Source organism: Piliocolobus tephrosceles, chromosome 4 (assembly GCF_002776525.5).
Source record: "Piliocolobus tephrosceles isolate RC106 chromosome 4, ASM277652v3, whole genome shotgun sequence".
Classification (NCBI taxonomy): domain Eukaryota; kingdom Metazoa; phylum Chordata; class Mammalia; order Primates; family Cercopithecidae; genus Piliocolobus; species Piliocolobus tephrosceles.
Window position 1 is genome coordinate 46976449 of NC_045437.1, and position 25413 is coordinate 47001861.

The 25413-nt window shown below is 39.9% G+C and overlaps 1 protein-coding gene across 1 annotated transcript in view; it reads right to left on the reverse strand.

The window, feature by feature from the left end:
* The window catches only part of ARHGEF28 (Rho guanine nucleotide exchange factor 28), a 332396-nt gene that overhangs the window by 159222 nt on the left and 147761 nt on the right, over positions 1-25413 (reverse strand). The window contains exons 5-7 of the mRNA XM_023207973.1: positions 16191-16374; positions 13612-13792; positions 9736-9805 (exon numbers count right to left, since the gene is read on the reverse strand). Coding sequence (XP_023063741.1) covers positions 9736-9805; positions 13612-13792; positions 16191-16374 — 435 coding nt within the window. The remainder of the gene's footprint in view (positions 1-9735; positions 9806-13611; positions 13793-16190; positions 16375-25413) is intronic.

Below are 25413 nucleotides of genomic sequence, written 5' to 3' on the forward strand. Positions count from 1 at the left end.
GAGATGAGAGAAGAAGGCTTCAGTCCATCAAACCTCTCAGAGCTAAAGGAGGAATTACGTACCCAGCGCAAAGAAACTAAAAATCTTGAAAAAAGAGTGGAAGAATTGAGAGCTAGACTAATTAATGCGGAGAAGGTCATAAACGAAATGACAGAGATGAAAACCATGACACGAGAAATACGTGACAAATGCACAAGCTTCAGTAACCGACTCGATCAACTGGAAGAAAGAGTATCAGCGATGGAGGATCAAATGAATGAAATGAAGCGAGAAGAGAAACCAAAAGAAAAAAGAAGAAAAAGAAATGAACAAAGCCTGCAAGAAGTATGGGATTATGTCAAAAGACCAAATCTACGTCTGATTGGGGTGCCTGAAAGTGAGGGGGAAAATGGAACCAAACTGGAAAACACTCTACAGGATATCATCCAGGAGAACTTCCCCAACCTAGCAGGGCAGGCCAACATTCAAATTCAGGAAATACAGAGAACGCCACAAAGATACTCCTCCAGAAGAGCAACTCCAAGACACATAATTGCCAGATTCACCAAAGTTGAAATGAAGGAAAAAATCTTAAGGGCAGCCAGAGAGAAAGGTCGGGTTACCCACAAAGGGAAGCCCATCAGACTGACAGCAGATCTCTCGGCAGAAACTCTACAAGCCAGAAGAGAGTGGGGGCCAATATTCAACGTTCTTAAAGAAAAGAATTTTAAACCCAGAATTTCATATCCAGCCAAACTAAGTTTCATCAGTGAAGGAGAAATAAAATTCTTTACAGATAAGCAAATGCTTAGAGATTTTGTCACCACCAGGCCTGCCTTACAAGAGACCCTGAAGGAAGCCCTAAACATGGAAAGGAACAACTGGTACCAGCCATTGCAAAAACATGCCAAAATGTAAAGACCATCGAGGCTAGGAAGAAACTGCATCAACTAATGAGCAAAATAACCAGTTAATATCATAATGGCAGGATCAAGTTCACACATAACAATATTAACCTTAAATGTTAATGGACTAAATGCTCCAATTAAAAGACACAGACTGGCAAACTGGATAAAGAGTCAAGACCCATCAGTCTGCTGTATTCAGGAGACCCATCTCACATGCAGAGACATACATAGGCTCAAAATAAAGGGATGGAGGAAGATCTACCAAGCAAATGGAGAACAAAAAAAAGCACGGGTTGCAATCCTAGTCTCTGATAAAACAGACTTTAAACCATCAAAGATCAAAAGAGACAAAGAAGGCCATTACATAATGGTAAAGGGATCAATTCAACAGGAAGAGCTAACTATCCTAAATATAGATGCACCCAATACAGGAGCACCCAGATTCATAAAGCAAGTCCTTACAGACTTACAAAGAGACTTAGACTCCCATACAATAATAATGGGAGACTTCAACACTCCACTGTCAACATTAGACAGATCAACGAGACAGAAAGTTAACAAGGATATCCAGGAATTGAACTCATCTCTGCACCAAGCGGACCTAATAGACATCTATAGAACTCTCCACCCCAAGTCAACAGAATATACATTCTTCTCAGCACCACATCACACTTATGCCAAAATTGACCACATAATTGGAAGTAAAGCACTCCTCAGCAAATGTAAAAGAACAGAAATTATAACAAACTGTCTCTCTGACCACAGTGCAATCAAACTAGAACTCAGGACTAAGAAACTCAATCAAAACCGCTCAACTACATGGAAACTGAACAACCTGCTCCTGAATGACTACTGGGTACATAACGAAATGAAAGCAGAAATAAAGATGTTCTTTGAAACCAATGAGAACAAAGATACAACATACCAGAATCTCTGGGACACATTTAAAGCAGTGTGTAGAGGGAAATTTATAGCACTAAGTGCCCACAAGAGAAAGCAGGAAAGATCTAAAATTGACACTCTAACATCACAATTAAAAGAACTAGAGAGGCAAGAGCAAACACATTCAAAAGCTAGCAGAAGGCAAGAAATCACTAAGATCAGAGCAGAACTGAAGGAGATAGAGACACAAAAAACCCTCCAAAAAATCAATGAATCCAGGAGTTGGTTTTTTGAAAAGATCAACAAAATTGACAGACCGCTAGCAAGATTAATAAAGAAGAAAAGAGAGAGGAATCAAATAGACGCAATAAAAAATGATAAAGGGGATATCACCACCGACCCCACAGAAATACAAACTACCATCAGAGAATACTATAAACACCTCTACGCAAATCAACTAGAAAATCTAGAAGAAATGGATAATTTCCTGGACACGTACACTCTTCCAAGACTAAACCAGGAAAAAGTTGAATCCCTGAATAGACCAATAGCAGCCTCTGAAATTGAGGCAACAATTAATAGCCTACCCACCAAAAAAATCCCAGGACCAGATGGATTCACAGCTGAATTCTACCAGAGGTACAAGGAGGAGCTGGTACCTTTCCTTCTGAAACTATTCCAATCAATAGAAAAAGAGGGAATCCTCCCTAACTCATTTTATGAGGCCAACATCATCCTGATACCAAAGCCTGGCAGAGACACAACAAAAAAAGAGAATTTTAGACCAATCTCCCTGATGAACATCGATGCAAAAATCCTCAATAAAATACTGGCAAACCGGATTCAGCAGCACATCAAAAAGCTTATCCACCATGATCAAGTGGGCTTCATCCCTGGGATGCAAGGCTGGTTCAACATTCGCAAATCAATCAACGTAATCCAGCATATCAACAGAACCAAAGACAAGAACCACATGATTATCTCAATAGATGCAGAAAAGGCTTTTGACAAAATTCAACAGCCCTTCATGCTAAAAATGCTCAATAAATTCGGTATTGATGGAACGTACCTCAAAATAATAAGAGCTATTTATGACAAACCCACAGCTAATATCATACTGAATGGGCAAAAACTGGAAAAGTTCCCTTTGAAAACTGGCACAAGACAGGGATGCCCTCTCTCACCACTCCTATTCAACATAGTGTTGGAAGTTCTGGCTAGGGCAATCAGGCAAGAGAAACAAATCAAGGGTATTCAGTTAGGAAAAGAGGAAGTCAAATTGTCCCTGTTTGCAGATGACATGATTGTGTATTTAGAAAACCCCATCGTCTCAGCCCAAAATCTTCTTAAGCTGATAAGCAACTTCAGCAAAGTCTCAGGATACAAAATTAATGTGCAAAAATCACAAGCATTCTTATACACCAGTAACAGACAAGCAGAGAGCCAAATCAGGAATGAACTTCCATTCACAATTGCTTCAAAGAGAATAAAATACCTAGGAATCCAACTTACAAGGGATGTAAAGGACCTCTTCAAGGAGAACTACAAACCACTGCTCAGTGAAATCAAAGAGGACACAAACAAATGGAAGAACATACCATGCTCATGGATAGGCAGAATCAATATTGTGAAAATGGCCATACTGCCCAAGGTAATTTATAGATTCAATGCCATCCCCATCAAGCTACCAATGAGTTTCTTCACCGAATTGGAAAAAACTGCTTTAAAGTTCATATGGAACCAAAAAAGAGCCCGTATTGCCAAGACAATCCTAAGTCAAAAGGACAAAGCCGGAGGCGTCACGCTACCTGACTTCAAACTATACTACAAGGCTACAGTAACCAAAACAGCATGGTACTGGTACCAAAACAGAGATATAGACTAATGGAACAGAACGGAGCCTTCAGAAATAATGCCACACATCTACAACCATCTGATCTTTGACAAACCTGAGAGAAACAAGAAATGGGGAAAGGATTCCCTATTTAATAAATGGTGCTGGGAAAATTGGCTAGCCAATAAGTAGAAAGCTGAAACTGGATCCTTTCCTTACTCCTTATACGAAGATTAATTCAAGATGGATTAGAGACTTAAATGTTAGACCTAATACCATAAAAACCCTAGAAGAAAATCTAGGTAGTACCATTCAGGACATAGGCATGGGCAAGGACTTCATGTCTAAAACACCAAAAGCAACGGCAGCAAAAGCCAAAATTGACAAATGGGATCTCATTAAACTAAAGAGCTTCTGCACAGCAAAAGAAACTACCATCAGAGTGAACAGGCAACCTACAGAATGGGAGAAAATTTTTGCAATCTACTCATCTGACAAAGGGCTCATTTCCAGAATCTACAAAGAACTCAAACAAATATACAAGAAAAAAACAAACAACCCCATCCAAAAGTGGGGAAAGGATATGAACAGACATTTCTCAAAAGAAGACATTCATACAGCCAACAGACACATGAAAAAATGCTCATCATCACTCGCCATCAGAGAAATGCAAATCAAAACCACAATGAGATACCACCTCACACCAGTTAGAATGGCAATCATTAAAAAATCAGGAAACAACAGGTGTTGGAGAGGATGTGGAGAAATAGGAACACTTTTACACTGTTGGTGGGATTGTAAACTAGTTCAACCATTATGGAAAACAGTATGGCGATTCCTCAAGGATCTAGAACTAGATGTACCATATGACCCAGCCATCCCACTACTGGGTATATACCCAAAGGATTATAAATTATGCTACTACAAAGACACATGCACACGTATGTTTATTGCGGCACTATTCACAATAGCAAAGACTTGGAATCAACCCAAATGTCCATCAGTGACAGACTGGATTAAGAAAATGTGGCACATATACACCATGGAATACTATGCAGCCATAAAAAAGGATGAGTTTGCATCCTTTGTAGGGACATGGATGCAGCTGGAAACCATCATTCTTAGCAAACTATCACAAGAAGAGAAAACCAAACACCGCATGTTCTCACTCATAGGTGGGAACTGAACAATGAGTTCACTTGGACTCGGGAAGGGGAACATCACACACTGGGGACTATCATGGGGAGGGGGGAGGGGGGAGGGATTGCATTGGGGAGTTATACCTGATATAAATGATGAATTGATGGGTGCTGACGAGTTGATGGGTGCAGCACACCAACATGGCACATGTATACATATGTAACCTGCACGTTATGCACATGTACCCTAGAACTTAAAGTATAATAAAAAAAAAATAAAATTAAATTAAATTTAAAAAAAAAGAAATGCCTTTAAAAGGAAAAAAAAAAAAAAAAAAGATCTAGAGAGGGAGGTGCCACGGAGCTGAGGAAGAACAACATTTTCAAAGTACCTTCCACAGACTATTTCTATGAGAGGTTGAGAACTGCAAAAAAAGGATTCTTGTGTGATCATTTAGAGAACTGCTAACTTAAACAAGATTATACAGGTTTCTTGACTTACTAAAGCCCACAAAACATTAAATGCATCATGAATCTCAAACGTGGGAGTTTCATATACAGTAGCTCCCGCCATCAGGGATTTCATGTTCTATGGCTTTGATTACCTGCAGTTGACTTCAGTCCAAAAATACTAAATAGAAAATTCCAAAAATAATTCCTATGTTTTTTAAATTGCAGACCATTCTTGACTAGTATGATGAAATCTCGATATCTCATTCCTTCCCACCAGGAAAGTGAATTATTTCATTGTCCAGTGTCCTTACGCTGCCTACGCTACCTGCCCATTAGTCTTTTAGTAGCTCTTAGTTATCAGATCAACTGTTTCAATATGGCAGTGCTTATGTCCAAGTAACCTTATTTTACTTACCAATGACCCCAAAGCACAAGAGTAGTGATACTTGCATATTGTTATAATTGTTCTACTTTATTATTAGTTATCATTGTTAATCTTTACTATGCCTAATTTATAAATTAAACTTTATAATAGGTGTGTATGTATAGAAAAAAAGCACAGTATATATAAAGTTCAGTATTATCCAGGGTTGCAGGTATCCACTAGAGATCTTGGAACTTATCCCCCAAAGATAAGAGGGAACTACTGCACAGCATTTTCTACTTATTTGGCCAAAGAATCCTTATTTTTCAAAATATCTTCCAAGATCAGTGTTCTGTACAATGTTCTTTGGAAATCCTAGGACAGAGAGATCAAATAAGGATAAGAAGGCAAGGGGAAAATATGGAGCCAGGTTTTTGATTAATACTAATAATTAGCTTATTAATATGAGCATATTAAAATAAGATGACTTTTTGGCCATTCGATTCATTTGAAATAATGTCCCATTATTCTGAGAGTACAACTAGAATCATGAAACTATAGAAGCATAACTTGATCATAGGCAATAATAAAACCATTTATCACAGTCACAGAGACAGCAAAGTTAATGTCCAGGCTAGAATTATTATAGTCTTTTAATTAATAACAGCTACAGATATAAGCTTAGAGTTTCCCCCCTACTACGCATTGTCCCAGAGGGGACAGAAAATACAATCTACTAAGAATCTTCTAATAGATTTCAAAGTGGAAGTTTGCTTTAGGGTTTTTTTCTTTTTAAGAGGGAGCTCTTATGGTCAAAATGTTTTTTCAGTTGAGTCTCCTCCAGCCTCATGAATGGACAAAAACTGAATGAATGTTTCCACTTCAGTTGAATATTGCCCTCTGCTGGAATATGCATACAATTTCTAGTATTCTTTCAAGGGTAGACAAATACAAAAGCATTGTCTAGATTCAAGGGCTATAAAGTATACCTACTAATTATTTGGAGTCAGAGGGCTTGGATTTCTGTCCAAATTCTTGTGCTTATTGGTTGAGTAATTTCAGTCAAATTGGCAGCCACATATATTACCTTGACTGCCCCAAACACCTGTCAAATTCAACTTGTCTAAAATTGAACATATATTGTCACAATTCTGCTTCCTGGAAGGCCCATCCCACCCAGCGCCACACCCCAAGAATGGAGGCACCATCCTTCTCCCTTACCACTGACAGCCAATCAGATCCTACACTTTCAGGACCACACTCACGTGTCCCCACGTCTCCCGTCTTGTCACACTGCTGTAGGGCAGATCCTCTTCTGCGTCGCTTTCAGCAGCCCCCTGGCTGGTCCCTGTCTTCCACTAGCCTCTCCCATCCATTCCCCATACTCCCACCAAAGTGAACTTTAAAACACTTCCCAGAGCTGTCAGGGTAGAATTCTAACAACTTGCCTCATGTAGAGCAGTGTCAGTCTGCCTACTTCTTAAGCCTATGTTCTTGGCATCACTGCCACCACCATACAGAAGCACAGACATGCATACACACACATACACACACACACACACACACACACACACACACACACACACCCCTATATTCCAGGACTTCAAAATGAGCTGCATTTTCCCCAGTGCATCATTTGGCTCAGGACTTTGTATTGCATGTAGAGTTCCCTTCCCTCCATTAGATCACAGCTCCAGGGCCACTTCTTCCAGGAAGCTTTCACTGACCGCTCCACTGTCACAGTCTACAGCATGCTAATACACAGAGCTACTTGCAAATATCTCCTGTAGCAATTATCATACTGTACCATGAGAGCTTGTTTTTCTGCCCCAACCTCAAACTGTAAGCCCCTTAAGAACAACTTGGAATTAAAGTACTCCTTTAGACCTCAGTGTTCTAAATTAATTTGAAGGCAGAATACAAGAGGAAAAATTTGCAAGAGGATTTTTTAAAATCAGAAGTTGATTTTAAGAAAGAAAAAGTAAGGGTAGAGGCTTAAATAAGCAACAAGGTAATATAAAAATGCAGTCAGCATTGCCACAGACACTTGCCACAGACACATTGCCACATACACTGGGCACACAATCAAGTGCCCAGAAAGTTTATCAGAAAGCTAGAAGTAAGAAACCTGATCAGCCACAGGTACAGCAGTAAAAGCAAGCTGAGCCGGGCACTCAGGTGAAGCTGCGTTCCCAATACAAAAAAAGAAAGAGCTTTCTCCTGCAGGTCTTCAAGGACAAAGCACAAAGTAACCCACCATCTTGTTGGGCAGCAGGGTAAACAGTGGCTCCTTCAACACAGCCAGTAGCGAGTGTCACCCACAGGGGAGAATAGTAAAAGCAATTCCCTGGGGCTCCAAGCAGGTGCAGCCTGAGGAGGAGGCTCAGCTGCTCGGGCTTAACCCAGGAACATATGCAGTCGGGATGGGCCACACAGACTCAGCAACTCACCAGAAATATGCCTTCTCTAAGACTACTTTTTTTTTTTTTTTTTTTTTTTTTTGAGATGGAGTCTCGCTGTGTCACCCAGACTGGAATGCAGTGGCATGATCTCAGCTCACTGCAACCTCGCCTCCCAGGTTCAAGCAATTGTCTTGTCTCAGCCTCCTGAGTACCTGGGATTACAGGTGCACACCACCGCGCCTTGCTAATTTTTGTATTTTTAGTAAAGACGGGGTTTTGCCATGTTGGTCGGGCTGGTCTTGAACCCCTGACCTCAGGTGATCTACCTGCCTCGGCCTCCCAAAGTGCTGGGATTACAGGTGTGAGCCACTGTGCCCAGCCAAGACTACTTTTTAACAAACATGCAGGTAAAGAGTTTAAGATCATAGTACCTGACAAAATACCTGGAATCCAACTCTTCTGTGAGGCTAGTAAAAAGCAGAATCAAAAGTATTGACCAGCTATTAACATTGGTGGCTTAGGAACAAGGGCCTTGTCGTATTTTTCCTCCTAGCCCCAGCATGAAGCTTGGTGGTTCTGAACCCTACCAGACCCATGCCCTTTACATTAACAGGTATTTTGTGTTGCTCCCTTCACTATCTTGAAATTAAGTTAGTAGATCACATAACTCTACCCCCTAGATACATATAACCTTATCTTCATGTATAATTAAAAATAAAAATCAATACAATACCCTAACTAAAATATGAAGCAAATGGAGAGGAACTGATGAGAAGATAATATGTATTTTAATACATAAAACTTTTGCCCTAACTACCCTAGGAGATGCAATAATGTGGTTAGATTTTTGCAACCACTGGGTTTTGAAAACACACAATCAGGATTTATTCCAGACAAGAAATACTGGAACATGCAAAAATAAGCTTCCTAGAATAAAAACTTCTGTTTATTACTACAACTTACTAAAAGACCAAAATTATTTGCATATGGAAAAGCAGAAGTCACCTGAAATGAAGTAAGAATTGCATGCCTAGATAAACTGTCAAGTTGGGGAAAATGAGGAATGATGATGTTCTGCAAATGAGCTAGGTACTATGCACAAATGGGGTATCCGAATGATTCCATGTGGCACATTGTGGAATAGAGTAGGAACAATGTAGCATAAAAAATATATCTTCTTTTATGAACTTCCACCACGAGTAGAATCGCACATGCCGTCTCTGAATCACCATCAGGACTGTAAACATCTGTACAGGACAACTCTTAGTTGCACAGGACTGTACATTGATGAACATCCAGCAACCCTGGTGCCTCAGTTCTAAATGCCAGTGGTGCCCCCCAACCCTCATGATGACAAAAACTCCTTCATGACTTCCAGAGTATCCTTGCTTAGCAAACAGTAGGAGATCCACAAAGGTGGAAGGAACTAAAGAACAAATGGTTGAAACAAGGACTCAATGAATGAACAAGCTGAATGAGGAGAACAATCAGAATGTCAAGAGAGCATCCTGAAGATCAGGAATGCGAGAGGACCTGGCCCAGGTCCCGGCAAACAGCACTCAGGACATTCCAGTTAAATAGAGAGTGGAAACAAACAGTATACTTCATTTCATGCTGTCCGAGGACCCAGAGGCTTTGCTGTATCCCACACCCCTGACCTTGCCTCTGAGCCCCTTGGTTCCTGGCCAGCTTCACCACACACTTCAACGGACTGGTTAGCTTGTTGGTCCGGAGCACTTTCTGGCTGCCCCAAGTGGCAAAGGAGCATGCGTACCTTCTTCAGTTTCTGCACCGCTGGAGGGCATAGCTGTTCTTTCCTCTGGCCTGGCTTCTTGCTCAAAGGCCTAGGAAACAATGGGGGAAAAAAACAAGAAAGCACAGAAAACCATTTGAGGTTTCAGATATACAACAAAGAGGCAAAAGTCACTATCAACGATCTCAGAGCTAGGAGGTTGGGAAATAGTGGATGGGTGAAAGCCGCGGGGAGAACACATAGCCAGCACCCCAGGAGGAGGGCAAGCAAAGTCAGGAGAAACTCCAAGGCAGGGGCCAAAACTCTCCCTGCCACCAATCTTTTACTGCTTCTGCAGGTCACACCAAGCAGAAGGTTCTCAGGAATATCATGCATGTACCAGAAAGAGAACCGAAAATCTTGATGCCAGAAAGAAGGGCTTCTGGTCTGTGCATCTACCACCTGGAGCAGACCAAATCCACATCCTAAGACACAGAAATCTCAGAGGACCAGGTGAGGGGCTAGGACCCTGATCACAAGGAAGATCCAGGATGACCATAGGCCCTGAGCCGCAGGTTGGCACACACTGGTGCAGGCTGGCCCTGGGTGAAACTAAGTTGATGAGCCTTCCAAAAGGCTTTAGCAAAAAGTTGCCCTCTTGGGACCATCTGAATTTTCTTTTGACAGATTCCCCACATCCAGTGAAAATGTGAAGAAACACAGAATTATGTATTGATGTGCTGAATAGTAAACCAGCCCAAGATGGCCCCAGCACAGGTTCTGAAATCAATCATCAGTATACTTGGGCAAGTAATCACATAACTGACATAGGTCTCTTATCCCCTTGGGCGTATCATTAAGCCCGTGGTGCTTCTTTCTTTGACTCTAGGAACAATGCCCTGCAGCCAGAGTAAAAGGAATGTAAAAATATATATACAATTTAGCAAACCCAGAAACAGGCAGGGAGCAACAAGTGCCTGGTCACCCACCCTCCATGGGCTGTTAACTCACCCCAGCCCCACCTCCAGGACACTGTGTTCTCTTCTAAGGCCCACCATGGAATGAGTGGCTGGACCAGAGCAGGTCCATATTAAGGGGTAGTGAGGAGATGGCTGCATGAGCACCCATGGATGGAAGAGGGGTCACCACACAGGCTCAAGGCCCCATGAGTCTACCTGGGCTGAACCTTAGCCCCGATCCCCCTGTCTTTCAATGAAGAGAGTTGCCAAGCCTGTGTGAGAAAAGAACATCAGGCAATGCTGGTTTCTGATTACATCACAAAACTTGAAATAAGGAAACGCTATTTTCTCTTGAAAATAGAATATATTCAAACTTCATTTTTATCCTTATAAGTAATTTTGAATATACCTTTAAAAACTTAAATTTCCTAGTTGCTTATTAATTTTAGTCAAGCTCTAGAGTGGAATTATCAGCATTCGGATTGTTACGACGAAATAACTAAAAAGTGATTAAAAGACATGGCTAACATTTTGCTTATTATTTAATTTCCTAATATTCTGTCTTTACGGTCTGGATATTTAGCACCACCTTCCATTTCAACATTTAATGTTTATTAGAAACTGTCAGGCCATCACTGTCAACTGAAATACAGTGTGAAAGTATGAATCCTTTACAACTCTGAATAAGTATGACTTCTAACTGGGTTCACCTGGAGAGCTCTTATATATTGTAAAGCAAACTCAGGTTTCCAGAGCAAGGTTTTACTGTCATTGTTCTACAGGACTACAAATAACTAAGCAACACCCAAACCCGGAGACTAAACATGTCTCCTTGGAGAAGACTGAATATGGGCTATAGTTCAGTGAGAACAGATCAGTCACTCAAATCAAAGTCACCATCTATAGCTGTCATATCAAAACGGACTTTTAGATAAGATTCAATAAAGCATGAATACTTTTTATACAAAATCTATATGTAATCTCATAATATTTATCATCCAAAGTTGTAAAGCTTTAGTGTGGACAACGTATAAAATAACTATCACTTGCTTACATTTAAAATAATATCTAACCAGGTAATATGCACCACAAAAAATTTAGATAAGAATACAATAGAATCACTTTGTCAGGCAAGTAACAATTAACGTCTTTGGATGTCATAAAGAATCTCTCAGCCCTTCCTTCTTGGTCTCTCTGCTCACTAACAGCCATATACCTCAAGAAAGGAAGGAAAAAGAGGGATGTGGAAACTTGAAACATAAGGCCATTCCACTCTCACTGATTCTTGTATCAAGTGTTTTTCATAAGATGAAAATCTCATAGAAACCGGAGAGCCATCTCCATTTGGCCTTTGTGATCATGAAGTCCACTACAATAAATTATTGAGGTATCTAGATTTACTCATCATAAATCTTCCCCAAGGTCATCAGTATTACCTCAAACGTATATGAGAAATCACAAATCTAGCCTAAGACTTTAGAGGATTTTATAATGAAGCAAACGTTCAATAGAGTTTGTTCTGTTCTTTTCAGGATAGTCACCAAGTGCCACGCCGCTGTCTGAGCATGTCTTCCAAGGAAAGGCACTTGGCTGAGCTCTGTCCCCTTGGAACTGATGCATGGCAAAACCAAGTGTATGCCCAGCCGGAATAACCACCACTTGGTGCTTTGGTGAGAAACCACAATGATGGCTGAGCGCATGCCACTGCGCCCAGCTAATTTTTGTATTTTTAGTAGAGACGAGGTTTCACCATGTTGGCCAGGATGGTCTTGATTTGCTGACCTCATGATCCACCCACCTCGGCATCCCAAAGTGCCAGGATTACAGGCATGAGCCACCGTGCCCAGCTAGCTTGAGTAGTTTTAAATGACAAGCATCCTTAAAAGATGACCCTCATTCTGTATATACTGTATGTTATGCTGTATGTCAGAAAATTACAAACCAAATTCCCTAAAACCTAGCAAAGAGAGAAAGATCATACTCTGAAGACCATGTTTTATTTTAACTGTTTAAATAAAACTCTGTATGGAGTAAGCCAATAATAATCTTTGTTTGATACATAACATTTTTGGCTTATTTCAATTATATGAATTATGTGAATAATTGTTTCAATTATATGAAGCAAATATTCTACAAAAGCTGAACCAGTGGTCAATGATAATAATGGTTTTCTAAGTTGACTTTTTACTCTGTAAAGCCTAAATAGTCATGAGATCTGTGCCTTGTGAAGCAATGTGCTTGAGAACACAGGAGGCCACAGGATCTGGTTCGTGTCCATTAGACCCCGGAGCACTGCCAAGTAGATTGACTCAAGCCCCCTTACTCAAAATAACACTTTGATTAATCATAATTAAAAGACGGAAATATTCTTAATATTCTTTCAAAATCTACCAAAAAAAAAAAAGAGAGATAAAGTTGAAATGTTTTAAACCCTGAGATGGGCATGCTATGATAGCACTCAAAGGTGGGGTTTGGACCATGATGAGAAGGGGAAAACCTCCTTGGAAAAGAACTAGGTTTTTACCTGTTTCCATTCAAGTGGAATCTGTACTGGATTCTGTACTGGATTCTGCACTGGAACAAATGCTTAACTACATTTGAGCAATATGAAAATCCGGGAGTAGATATTATACATGTAAGATAGCCCTAAATGTAACTGCTTTAGATAATAATTATAATACAATCAATACATTAAGAGAAAACATCCAATATTAAAGTATTAAAAGCCAACTATGGAAAAGATTGGCTCAGAAAAGAAAATGAAAATATTATACAAACTACTATAAAATATATAATAATCTTCATTCTACTGATCTAATGCAGTTTCCAATTTCATGTCCCCCAAGGTTTCATTAAAAAAAAGTCCTACCCCCAAAAAATACTGTTCTCATAATAAGAAATTGGTGCCTGCATTCTCTGAAGCATGCATTATTGTATGCCAGAATCACTATGTACAAACCTTGACAAGAAAGGCTCTATCCCAAAAGTATTTCCGGAAGAGTTTAATATCTGCCTCCAACAAATGCTCGGCTGTGTGGTTAAGGGTCAGGGTCAGCGTTTCCGATGAGTGAATGTAATGCAAGGAGGCTTCTTCACTGAGCTGCACTCGGGAGAAGATCGGCGGCCATCTGCCCTGAAAACTGAAAAAACACAAATCAAAACCCACACAGAGCTTCAAAGACACCAGCCCCAGGATCCCAGCACTTAGGATCACTGCCCCGATCTTACAAATCCAACTGGCAAAATGATCCTTGAAAGTCACCTATGTGCAATAAATACATAAGATCATGAAAACAGATACTAATACAGCCACCTTTCTTTTTCCACCTAGAGAAGAAGTCTATTGAAAACCACTGACATATACTACATACTTTAAAGGTTTACATAAAAAATGAAACAGTACTGAATTTTAAATATAGTACTTTACCTCAACATTTCATTCTCCTTTTAATCTGAAAAGATGCCTCTCGCTTTAATGGGGCTACCTGTAGTAGAACAAATTAGCTGGCAGCCAATGGTTTATTAGGTGATTACTGTGGAAACAGATATGCTCTCTAGGGAACATGGTGAGGTTTGGATGTTACAAACAAGTGAGATATTCATAACACATGGTACCATTGTTTGAAATCCTTTCTTATGCAAATTAAAACATGCACAAATTTGATCATGTTGTATTTCTGAATACACTCATACATAAAGGAATGACATTTCCACCTAAATTCTTGAATATACACTTATTTTCTGTTGTATCTTGGCTGAGAAGATTTGTACATTTGTAAATTACATGTAGGCTTCATGGTTAGTATTGCAATATTTTGGATGGCTTATAATGTCCTGTAAGAGTAACAGTAAAGAAACCTCAAAGGGAAATATTAATGTTCTTAGATTATAGCACACCTCAGCATGTCATTTCCCACCAGATTGTTTCCAGATTCCTCAATTCACAGAACTAGCTCTATGCCCCTTTCCTCTTTTAACATGACCTTATTTTGTTAATGAATGTTTGCTTTACAAAAATATAGTATATTTCCAATGAAGTATATGTTATCTCCATCAGATGGAGTGACAAAAAGAGATCCATAAAGAACAGTTGTACTCTAAGTCTTGAGGGACCTCTCCAAACTCTTGACACTCATTATTGGCAAGGACTCCAGAAGTTTCCAGAAAACAACTCCCCATGCCAGTAACAAGTCACTGAGATGAATGGTCTCCGAACCTGAGCAATAAGGTCATTGCTGTTAATTTAGAATATGGAAGCTCTATCATCATATCACCAGAATTTAGCTTATAGTCTACTTCTAATCCCATCCATGAATGGATTTATTAGACCTAGAAACTTTTTAAACATGTATCGTCTCGTCTTGGACACAGTAAAAAGATATAAAGCTACCAACAGATGAAGTATGCCTCTAGGACCTCAGTGGAACACAGAACTGTTCACAATGAATGAGTCAAAGGAAGTGTTCTTGCCTTGCCCTTTTTAGCCAAGGAAGTGGGGTCATGTTAAAACAAGGAAAAGGACAATTCCCTCCAGATAGGCTTGCCCCTCGGTTGATGGTCATTTGATCAAATGAGAAAAAAAATAAACAAAAAGCTCTGATTTCTAATTTAATGTCCACTTATTACTACCTAACCATAAATTAATTACACGGAGTTCCATGAGCCAAACAAGAAAAGCCAGTCCATTTGAACATGCCACATAATAATACTGTAATAATATTTAATATTTATGTAGCATTTACTCTAACAATGGTTAATATTTATGTAGCATGTTATAACTTTCAATGTACTTTCCCATTTATACTTTGGTTTTTTACCACGTTAAGTCAAAAAAAATCACTATATATGAATCCATCTTTCATAAGCTAAGAATAATACACTCATTATTCAATGGAAGTGTTGATACCCTCATTAACACAGATGACATTATAGTTTACAAATTATTTTCTTTACAGTATTTCATCAGACCATATTGACCACCACATTGGTAAAATCATACCATAGCATTTGTCTGTTATTCATTGATACAAAAAAAATTTATATCCTTTCAACAAATATTATATGCTGGACATTGTACTAGAGTATTGCAGTGGGTAAAACAGAAATAGTCCCAGACCTCAAATGATTAAGAGATATATATGAAACAAATGATCACATATATAATTATAAATTAATATTGTGAATTAGTCATAATGTTACTCATACTTAACACTGTGAATTAATCATAATCATCAAAGAGAATAACACAGAAGGGGTGACATTTAAGCTGAAATCTAAATGCTAACATTTCCCCAATTTTTTTTCATTATCACTCCCTTCAGAGCCTTTTGAGACCTTTTTTCCTGTCTCACCCTCATGAAACATTAATACCAATTATATCAATATATCTGTTTATATGATCTACATATGTGCATGAGAGCTAACAGTAAAACATAAACCAACATTAGCTTGTGATTTGGTTATTTCCATTTTTCTATAATGCTTGGCCAACTTTATAGAAATAGATTAAGAGAGAGACTATCAAGTAGCTAAACTCACTTTGTGACGTCTTCCACCAGCTTGGAGTGTCCACCACGTAAAGCTAAGTCTAATGGTGTGGCACCGTCTTCGTTGGGTAAAGCTAAGGCCTGGACTCCCCCCGGGAGACACAAGAAGAACTGGGTAAGCTTAGTCAGGCCCCATCTCATAGCCAGGTGTAGAAGAGATTCTCTGTGAGAAGAGACTGAAGAGGAAAAAACACATACCATATTAATTCCTCCATTTACAAAGTTTGTTTTACACATTTTATCAAGGGGACAATGTATTTAGACATAGTAAGAATGTCAGAGTTGGAAGAAATTAACAATGGCACCTAATCACTATATCTCATTTCACAAATTTGGAGAGTTCAAGAGGTTTGTGAATGGCCAGGTAGGCAGTAGGTGCTGGGGCCAGGTCCGCTCAGCACAGGCAAAGTGTTCTTTCCACCTACTGCATCATACATTCACATCCTCTTTCACTAGACATGCAGTGCAGTCATCTAGGGAAGCAGGTTCTAGGAAAGGACCATTCTTTGGAAACAGACACTTGTTGATATGTGAAGAGTTCCTTGAGGAGATCCTGCTGCTCAGGCAGGGAGGCTCTCAGAGGCCAAGGCTGTAGAGGGACCTCTGTTTCTACCCTTTGTCCTCAACGCTGCTCTTCCCCTGATGAGAAGCAGTAACAGAAATGGCTTCATATGGGTCGTTCTCAAAGTTCACAGCAGTGCTTTTACCCATCTACTAAATCCCTGAGATTATGTCAATATTGTCAAAGCCACCCCAATGCGCTGCTCAGGAAGCTCAGCCTGTAAGGCCCCTGCACAGAGGGCCCTTGGTCGGTCCGTGTGCGTCAGCTCCACTGTGGTATTGGCCACTCTCCGTTATCATCTTCCAGGCAGAGGGGTCCTTGAGGTGTTTTATTCACAATACCTAGCGTAGTGTCTGGCAAATGAAAGCTATTGAGCATTTGTGGCATTGCATGGCAATTGGCTGTTAAAATCTCTACAGTTTGTGTATGTTTAAATTACTTAGTTTGAATAGTCTATACACTGAACTGTTCACTTTAAAATGGACACTGAGAACAAAATGACCTACTTCTCCACAGTTTCCTGTCCATATTAACACTATTTTACTATTCCATTATCTTCATTAGCACGATTTTACTATTCCAGGAGTCACTTGCCCAGGCAAATGGATGATTGCTCATTATAGGAACCTTCTGCAAGACTAACTAACTGTTCAGTAGAAACCAACAAAAGGCAGTTTAAACCCTAAAAGCAATCCTAACTACGTTATGATCCTTCCCGAGTCCTGATCAAGCTTCTTCCCTGTCCAACATTCCCCGCCCACCACCATCCCCAACATTAAAAGACCCTTATAAGGCCGGGCATGGTGGTTCATGCCTGTAATCCCAGCACTTTGGGAGGCCAATGTGGGAGGATCACTTGAGCCCAGGAGCTCGAGACCAGCCTGGTGAATGTGGTAAAACCCACTCTCTACAAAAAATACAAAAATTAAACTGGCATGGTGGCACTCGCCTGTGGTTCCAGCTAATCAGCAGGCTGAGGTGGGAGGATCGCTTGAGCCCAGGAGGCAGAGGTTGCCGTGAGTGGAGATTGCACCACTCCACTCCAACCTGGGCCACAAAGTGAGGCCCTGTCTCAAAAAAAAAGACCCTCATTAAGCCAAACGTCAAGTTCTCAATAAATTCTCACCTCACTGCTCCCCCTTCAAGACACCTCTAAGGCCCTGTGGAGGTTGTGTTCTCCCATACCATAGTAGCCAATAAACTCAACTTTGTCTTACCAGCAGGCTGTGAAAATGATGACATTTGGGAAGCCAGGTTTCTACAAAGCTCTAATTTGAAACAATTAGAAGGAAACACTCCACCATAAATGAATGCAAAAAAAAAAAGGCTTAGTTTAACTTTTTAATTGTTTATATATCTATATCTATAGAGATATAGGTATCTAGATCAATGAATGTAAGGCATTATACTTACAATATGCAAATGAACTCATCACAGTGAAACGCCACCAACTTACCAGTATATTTGCTCTATCAGTCATCTGTGTGACGCAGAACATATCCCCCCAGTAAAACAACATTCAAAATACCAAAATATCTAAAAACAGACAAGGCAATACATTCCTGCCAGACATTTGTTTAATATACTTGATATCTTCAGCTTTATGAAAATTGAAAGAACTATGTTAGCTATTACAGAACTTATCTTTGACTATTTTATCCTCTAACTTTTGACCATTATACTCCTTTGATTAAAAAGTAAGGTTTTTGTTTTCAGATTCCCAGCAGGGTATCTAAAATGTTGGATAATATTTGCATTTTTCTTCCTTTTTAAATAATAACCAGGAAGAGACTTGTTAGGATCAGGTAACAAATATACACATGCATATATATGTGCATGTGTACTCCCCAACACAGGAAAACCTATCAGCATGAGATATTAACCAGGCATACTAGGATGGAATTTCTTTTTTTTTTTTTTTTTGAGATGGAGTCTCACTCTGTTGCCCAGGCTGGAATGCAGTGGTGCAATTTTCGCTCACTGCAACCTCTGCCTCCCAGTTTCAAGTGACTCTCCTGCTTCAGCCTCCTGAGTAGCTAGGATTACAGGCACATGCTATTGCCCTCAGCTAATTTTTGTATTTTTAGTAGAGATGGGTTTTCACCATGTTGGCCAGTCTCGTCTTGAACTCCTGACCTCAGGTTATCCACCTGCCTTGGCCTCCCAAAGTGCTGGGATTATAGGCATAAGCCACCGTACCTGGCCAGGATAGAATTTCTAAGACATATTTCCTTATCTGGATATAGTGAGAAATATTCCATGGTTGTATGGATTGTAATTTTCTTTCCCCTCCCAAAAAAATGATCAAAAGGGAACATCTAAACCTTTTGTGTCCCCTTTTCAAATTATACCATTGGTAAAGGGAAGCATGGTATCAATTTAAGTAACACTTTCTGCCATGTCTGGTGCAATGCCCTAAATACCATTAAACCTGGAGTGTATTTCACTGTATTCAACCTGACCAACAGTGTGAGCATGAGCAGATCTGTTTCCTCCACCAGGAGAGCTCTCCAAGTTTGTTCTGCTAATCCAGCTCCCTCTTCTCTCCTTCTGGCTCCATCCTCACATCTTGTTCAATGAGAGAGAACAGTAAACATGCAGGCCTGAATGGCTCACTGTTGACTCTTTCTGAGAATCTACCCACGTCCGGGGAAGGAGGGAAGGCAGTGGAAGAGAGAATCTTCTGATGTTTAAAGAAAACAAATAGAAACTGACCAAAATGTTGTAAGAGAGAGCTTTCTCATTCGGTATGAAAGTTCAGAGTGCAGAGTAAGGCAAACAGCTTGAAATAGGAAGCATCATGACATATATAAATAATTCTGCTTGTTATAGAGTTTCAGATTTCTTAACATCGGCCAGGAAAACAAATTGTGGAAAGAGATTATACAATTTGGCAGAGGTGGGAGTGTTTAAAATAATTTCTTTAACTAACTAAATGTCTCTTCCTGTTTGGTTGGTGCCAGGAGTTATTTGAACTAATGTAACCAAAGCCGAATTACTAATAATTGCTCTAATGGCAAACATTAAAAGGTATGACCTATAACATCATGAGAGCATGAACACTGAGACACAAAAAGGAACTGAACAGGCTGTGCCATTCAATAAGCCATTCCTTACTGCATAACAGGAGTCCATCTGACCCAGATAGGAAGGGACTGCAGACTTTGTGCTTCTCATTCTGCCAGGCATCAGTTTCTTTGCCCATCAAATGAGTCTGTCACAATAAAGATCCAAGGTTCCTAAGAGTGTTCAATCCTGTTCTAACTCTATGGTTATGATTCTGCAAAAACAGCACAGGTCAAGAGAGCTTCCAGGCATCTGAAGCACAAGGGCAAGGAAAGTCAGACAGTTTGAGTGTTACTAAAGGAAAGTGGTTTTGTTACTGTTCAATTTGGAACCATTATCATATCTACACAAGATCTGGTCATACCTTTCAGTTAGCCAAAGGCTTAGCTTGGGAGATTAAAGAAAAAATTAACCTCTCAAATGTAGGCTAATCGATCATAGCCAAATGTGCCATTCTGTGGGGGCGTATTGATAATAGGGGAGGCTATACATGTGTAGGGGCAGAGAATATATGGGAAAATATCTGTACCTTCCGCTCAATTTTGCCATGAACCTAAAACTTCTTAAAAAGTCTATTAAAAATAATAAAATAAGTTAAATAATTAACCAAGGTCTCCAGAACTCACAATCACTGCTAGAGGAAATGCAAACTGTTACAACCCCTTTGGAAAACACAGCAACATAACCTAATAAAGTTAGAGAAACTAACACAAATCCAGTCCACAACAATTCCATTCCTACCTATAAACCCTAGCAAGAAACCATGTAAAAAATTATAAATGGTCAAAATTCAAAGTAATCTTAATGTTCATCAAAGGAATAAATTGCAGTGCAATCGTACAACAATATTCTAACAATCAAAATGAATTACAGATTAACACAGAAGGAAGTAATGAATATAATGTCAAGGGGGAAAAATCAAGTCACAAAATACACAGGATATGTTTCAATTAATATGAACTTCAAGAAGAGTAAAAGTTAAAATTATTACTTAGGCATATATACATAGGTTATAACACTATAAAGAAAAGTAAGGAAATGGCTATTATAAAAGTCAGCATAATACCTGTTAGGAAAAAGAGAAGAATGTGATTAGGAAAGGAAAAGGGGTATTTGTACCTCTAGGGTCCATTGGTATGAGTGTATCTCTCTGTTTTTCTGTCTCTGTCTCCCTCTGCCTCTCTCTCACACACACACATATATATATACACATATAGACATGGGACAAATTATTTTTTCTGATATTTGCATGTGTATTAGTCCATTTTCATGCTGCTGATAAAGACATACCTGAGACTGGGCAATTTACAAAAGAAAGAGGTTTAATGGACTTACAGTTCCACGTGGCTAGGGAGGCCTCACACTCACGGTGGAACGCAAAAGGCACTTCTTACATGGCAGCGGCAAGAGAGAGCTTGTGCAGGGAAACTCCCATCTTGAAAACCATCAGATCTGGTGAGACTCATTCACTATCATGAGAACAGTGCGGAAAAGACCCATCCTCATAATTCAATCGCCTCTCACCAGGTTCCTCCCATGGTACATGGGAATTGTGGGAGTTATAATTCAAGATGAGATTTGGGTGAGGACACAGCCAAATCATATCATTCTGCCCCTGGCCCCTCCCAAATTACATTTTAAAACCAATCATGCCTTCCCAACAGTCCCCCAAAGGCTTAACTCATTTCAGCATTAACTCAAAAGTCCACAGTCCAAAGTCTCATCTGAGACAAGGCAAGCCTCTTCTGCCTATGAGCCTGTAAAATCAAAAGCAAGCTAGTTACTTCCTAGATACAATGGGGGTACAGGCATTGGGTAAATACACTCATTCCAAATGGGAGAAATTGGCCAAAACAAAGAGGCTATGGGCCCTACGTAATTCTGAAATTCAGCGGAGCAGTCAAATCTTAAAGCTCCAAAAACGATCTCCTTTGACTCCATGTCTCACATCCAGGTCACACTGATGCAAGAGGTGTATTCCCAAGGTCTTGGGCAGTTCTGCTGCTGTGGCTTCGCAGGGTAGAGCCTCCCTCCCAGCTGCTTTCATGGGCTGATGTTGAGTGTCTGTGGCTTTTCCAGGTGCACAGTGCAAGCTGTCAGTGGATCTACCATTCTGGGGTCTGGAAGATGGTGGCCCTCTTCTCACAGCTCCACTAGGCAGTGTCCCAGTAGGAACTCTGTGTCAGGGTGCCACCCCATATTTCCCTTCCACACTACCCTAGCAGAGGTTCTCCATGAGAGCCCCACCCCTGCAGCAAACTTCTGTCATGGACATCCAGGCATTTCCATACATCCTTTCAAATCTAGGTGGAGGTTCCCAAACCTCAATTCTTGACTTCTGTGCACTAGCAGGCTCAACACCATTGTGGAAGCTGCCAAGGCTTGAGGTTTGCACCCTCAGAAGCCATGGCCCAAGTTCTGCATTGGCTCCTTTCAGCTACAGCTGGAGCAGCTGGGATGCCAGGCACCAAGTCCCTAGACTGCACAATATGGGAACCCTGGGCCCAGCCCATGAAACGATTTTCTCCTAGGCCTCTGGGCCTGTGATGAGAGGGTCTCCCATGAAGACCTCTGTCATGCCCTGGAGACATTTTCCCCATCGTCTTGAGGATTAATATTCAGTTCTCCATTACTTATGCAAATTTCTGCAGCCAGTTTGAATTTCTCCTCGGAAAATGGGTTTTTCTTTTCTATCGCACTGTCAGGCTGCAAATTTTCCAAACTTTTATGCTCTGCTTCCATTATAAAACTGAATGCCTTTAACAACACCCAAGTCACTTCTTGAAGGCTTTGCTGCTTAGAAATTTCTTCCACCGGATGCCCTAAATCATGACTCTCAAGTTCAATATTCCATGAATCTCTAGGACAGGAGCAAAATGCTGTCAGTCTCTTGGCTAAAATGTAACCTTTGCTTCAGTTCTCAACAAGTTTCTCATTTCCATCTGAGACTATCTCAGCCTGGACTTTATTGTCCATATTGCTATCATCATTTTGGGCAAAGCCATTCAATAAGTCTCTAGGAAGTTCCAAACTTTTGCACATTTTCCTGTCCTCTTCTGAGCCCTCCAAACTGTTCCAACCCCTGCCTGTTACCCAGTTCCAAAGTTGCTTCCACATTTTCAGGTATCTGTTCAGCAGCACCCCACTCTAGTGGTACCAATTTACCGTATTAATCCATTTTCATACTACTGATAAAAACATACCTGAGACTGGGCAATTTACAAAAGAAAGAGGTGTAATGGACTTACAATTCCATGTGGCTAGGGAGGCCTAGCAATCATTGCAGAAGGCAAAAGTCACTTCTTACATGGTGGCAGCGAGAGAGAGAGAGTGTGCAGGGAAACTCCCATTTTAAAAACCATCAGATCTCATGAGACTCATTTACTATCATAAGTACAGTATGGGAAAGACCCACCCCCATAATTCACCTCCCACCAGTTTCTCCCATGACATGTGGGAATTGTGGGAGTTACAATTCAAGATGAGATTTGGGTGGGGACACAGCCAAACCACACCAGCATGTTTTCTTGCTAGGGTTTATAGTAGGAATGGAATTGCTGTGGAACGGATTTGCTATGAGTTACTAGTTTCTCTAAATGTATTAGATAATGCTGCTGTGTTTTCCAAAACGGTTGTAAGAACTTACATTTCCTCTAGCAGCGATTGTGAGTTCTGGAGACCTTGGTTAATTATAAGACTGATGTTCAAGGTCCTCTCCAGAAAAATTAAATCAGAACTTCTGGGGCAGAGCCAAGGCATCACACTTTTCCAAAGATTCTAAGTGATTCCAATGCAAAGCCAGAGTTGGGATCTGCTAATTTAAATAAATAAGTGGTTAGCAATATACAAACCTATATCTTCTTTTTATAACACAGCCTACCCAGTCAGCTCTTAATTAAGATCTATTACGTACAAGATTTTACCAAAGAACAACAAAAAGGGTTTTCTGTGAGTTTTACAAGTGATTTTTAATCTACATTACTTACTGCTAAACCAGGAAAGCACTTAAACATTTAGCAAAATATTAAAGCTAAAATGTGATGGATACAATAATCTAGAAGCAAATAATATTTTTTAATACAAGTCAATTCAGAAGTACTTATATTTTTTAGGGCTAAGTAATGTTTCACAACACCTGAGTAGAGCCATTGAAATGTATTCAACACAGAAGACTAATTTTTTTAAATTCACATTAAATTCAACTTATTAAAATACGTTCCATTCTGATTTCCAAGGCCACATATGTATTCATACAGGTCTCAATTTGTTCATCTAAGTCATTCAGTAGACAAACATTGATGAGACCATTATTATCTGCCAGGCCCTGTGGATACAAAAATGGGTGTGGTGGTCCCTGCCCTTGAAAAGCATACAGCTAGCTTACTTTTGTTCAGAATAAAATACAGATACTCTTTGACTCATGATGGAATTATATCTCAATAAACCAGTCATAAGTAGAAAATAGTGTAAGTTGAAAATAGGTGTTTTGTAAATATGATGGGATGGCCAAACACAAAACATAATATCCAAAAACCACTGGCCACACAATGCACTGTGGAGTATTGACTGATTACTCTTGTGATTGTGTGGCTGGTTGACTGGGAGCCGTGGCTCACCATTACTGTCCAGCATCACAAGAGTATCATACTGCATATCGCTAGCCCAGGTAAAGGTCAAAATTCAAAATTTGAAGTACGCTTTCTACTGAATGTATATTGCTTTCACATCATCAGCTTTCACACAATGATAAAATCAAAATCATAAATCAAACCATCATAAATCAGGGACTGTCTATAAATATCTGGCCCATGAAATCACTATGTGATGAACTACAGCTCTAGGCTTAGTTCATTATTTGTAGCTCTAGACACAAAGAGTGTGACTAGAAGTAAGGAAACTGTCTGGACTACAAGAAAACTAATCTGCATGTTAAATTAATTCAACCTACATCATGTGTCATGATATGAAAATTTACAGATATTTATAAAATGCCAAAAATGATGAACAAAAAGTACAATGAAAAAAATTATCAAAAATTTACATGGAGAGCAGAAGAGAGAATTTGGCATGGGTATCATACACAATCTTTAAGATGTTTTCAGGATTCTCAACGAGAATGAGAAAGGGGTTGTGCCTTAGAGCATCTTCCATTTACACAGCCTACTCAGAGCTCTGGCATGATAAACAAATCAGCCTTCTATACAGGAGATCAGAGGTTGGTGAGTCCAGGATAGCAATTGCAAATACAAATACACTCATAAGAAAGACATGTAATCAGGACGTTCTACAGAGCATGAGACCAACATGGTGGGCATGGCTGGATCATAAGCCCAAAAGGTAGAGGAGGAGGACTGAAACAAGCATAATGGCAGGTTTTTGCTCCCTAAAGCTTCTTTTCTGCTTCAGCACAGTCGAGACACTCATATTACAACCACCCCCGGCTGAAGATCACCTGAAAATAATCTGGGAAAACACCCATCACACACACTTTCATACCAGAAAATTCACATAGAGATGTATAACACTGGAAGGTACTTCCCGGATTTTGCATCTCATATTGGCAAGATATACTTTATTTTAGCTTGTG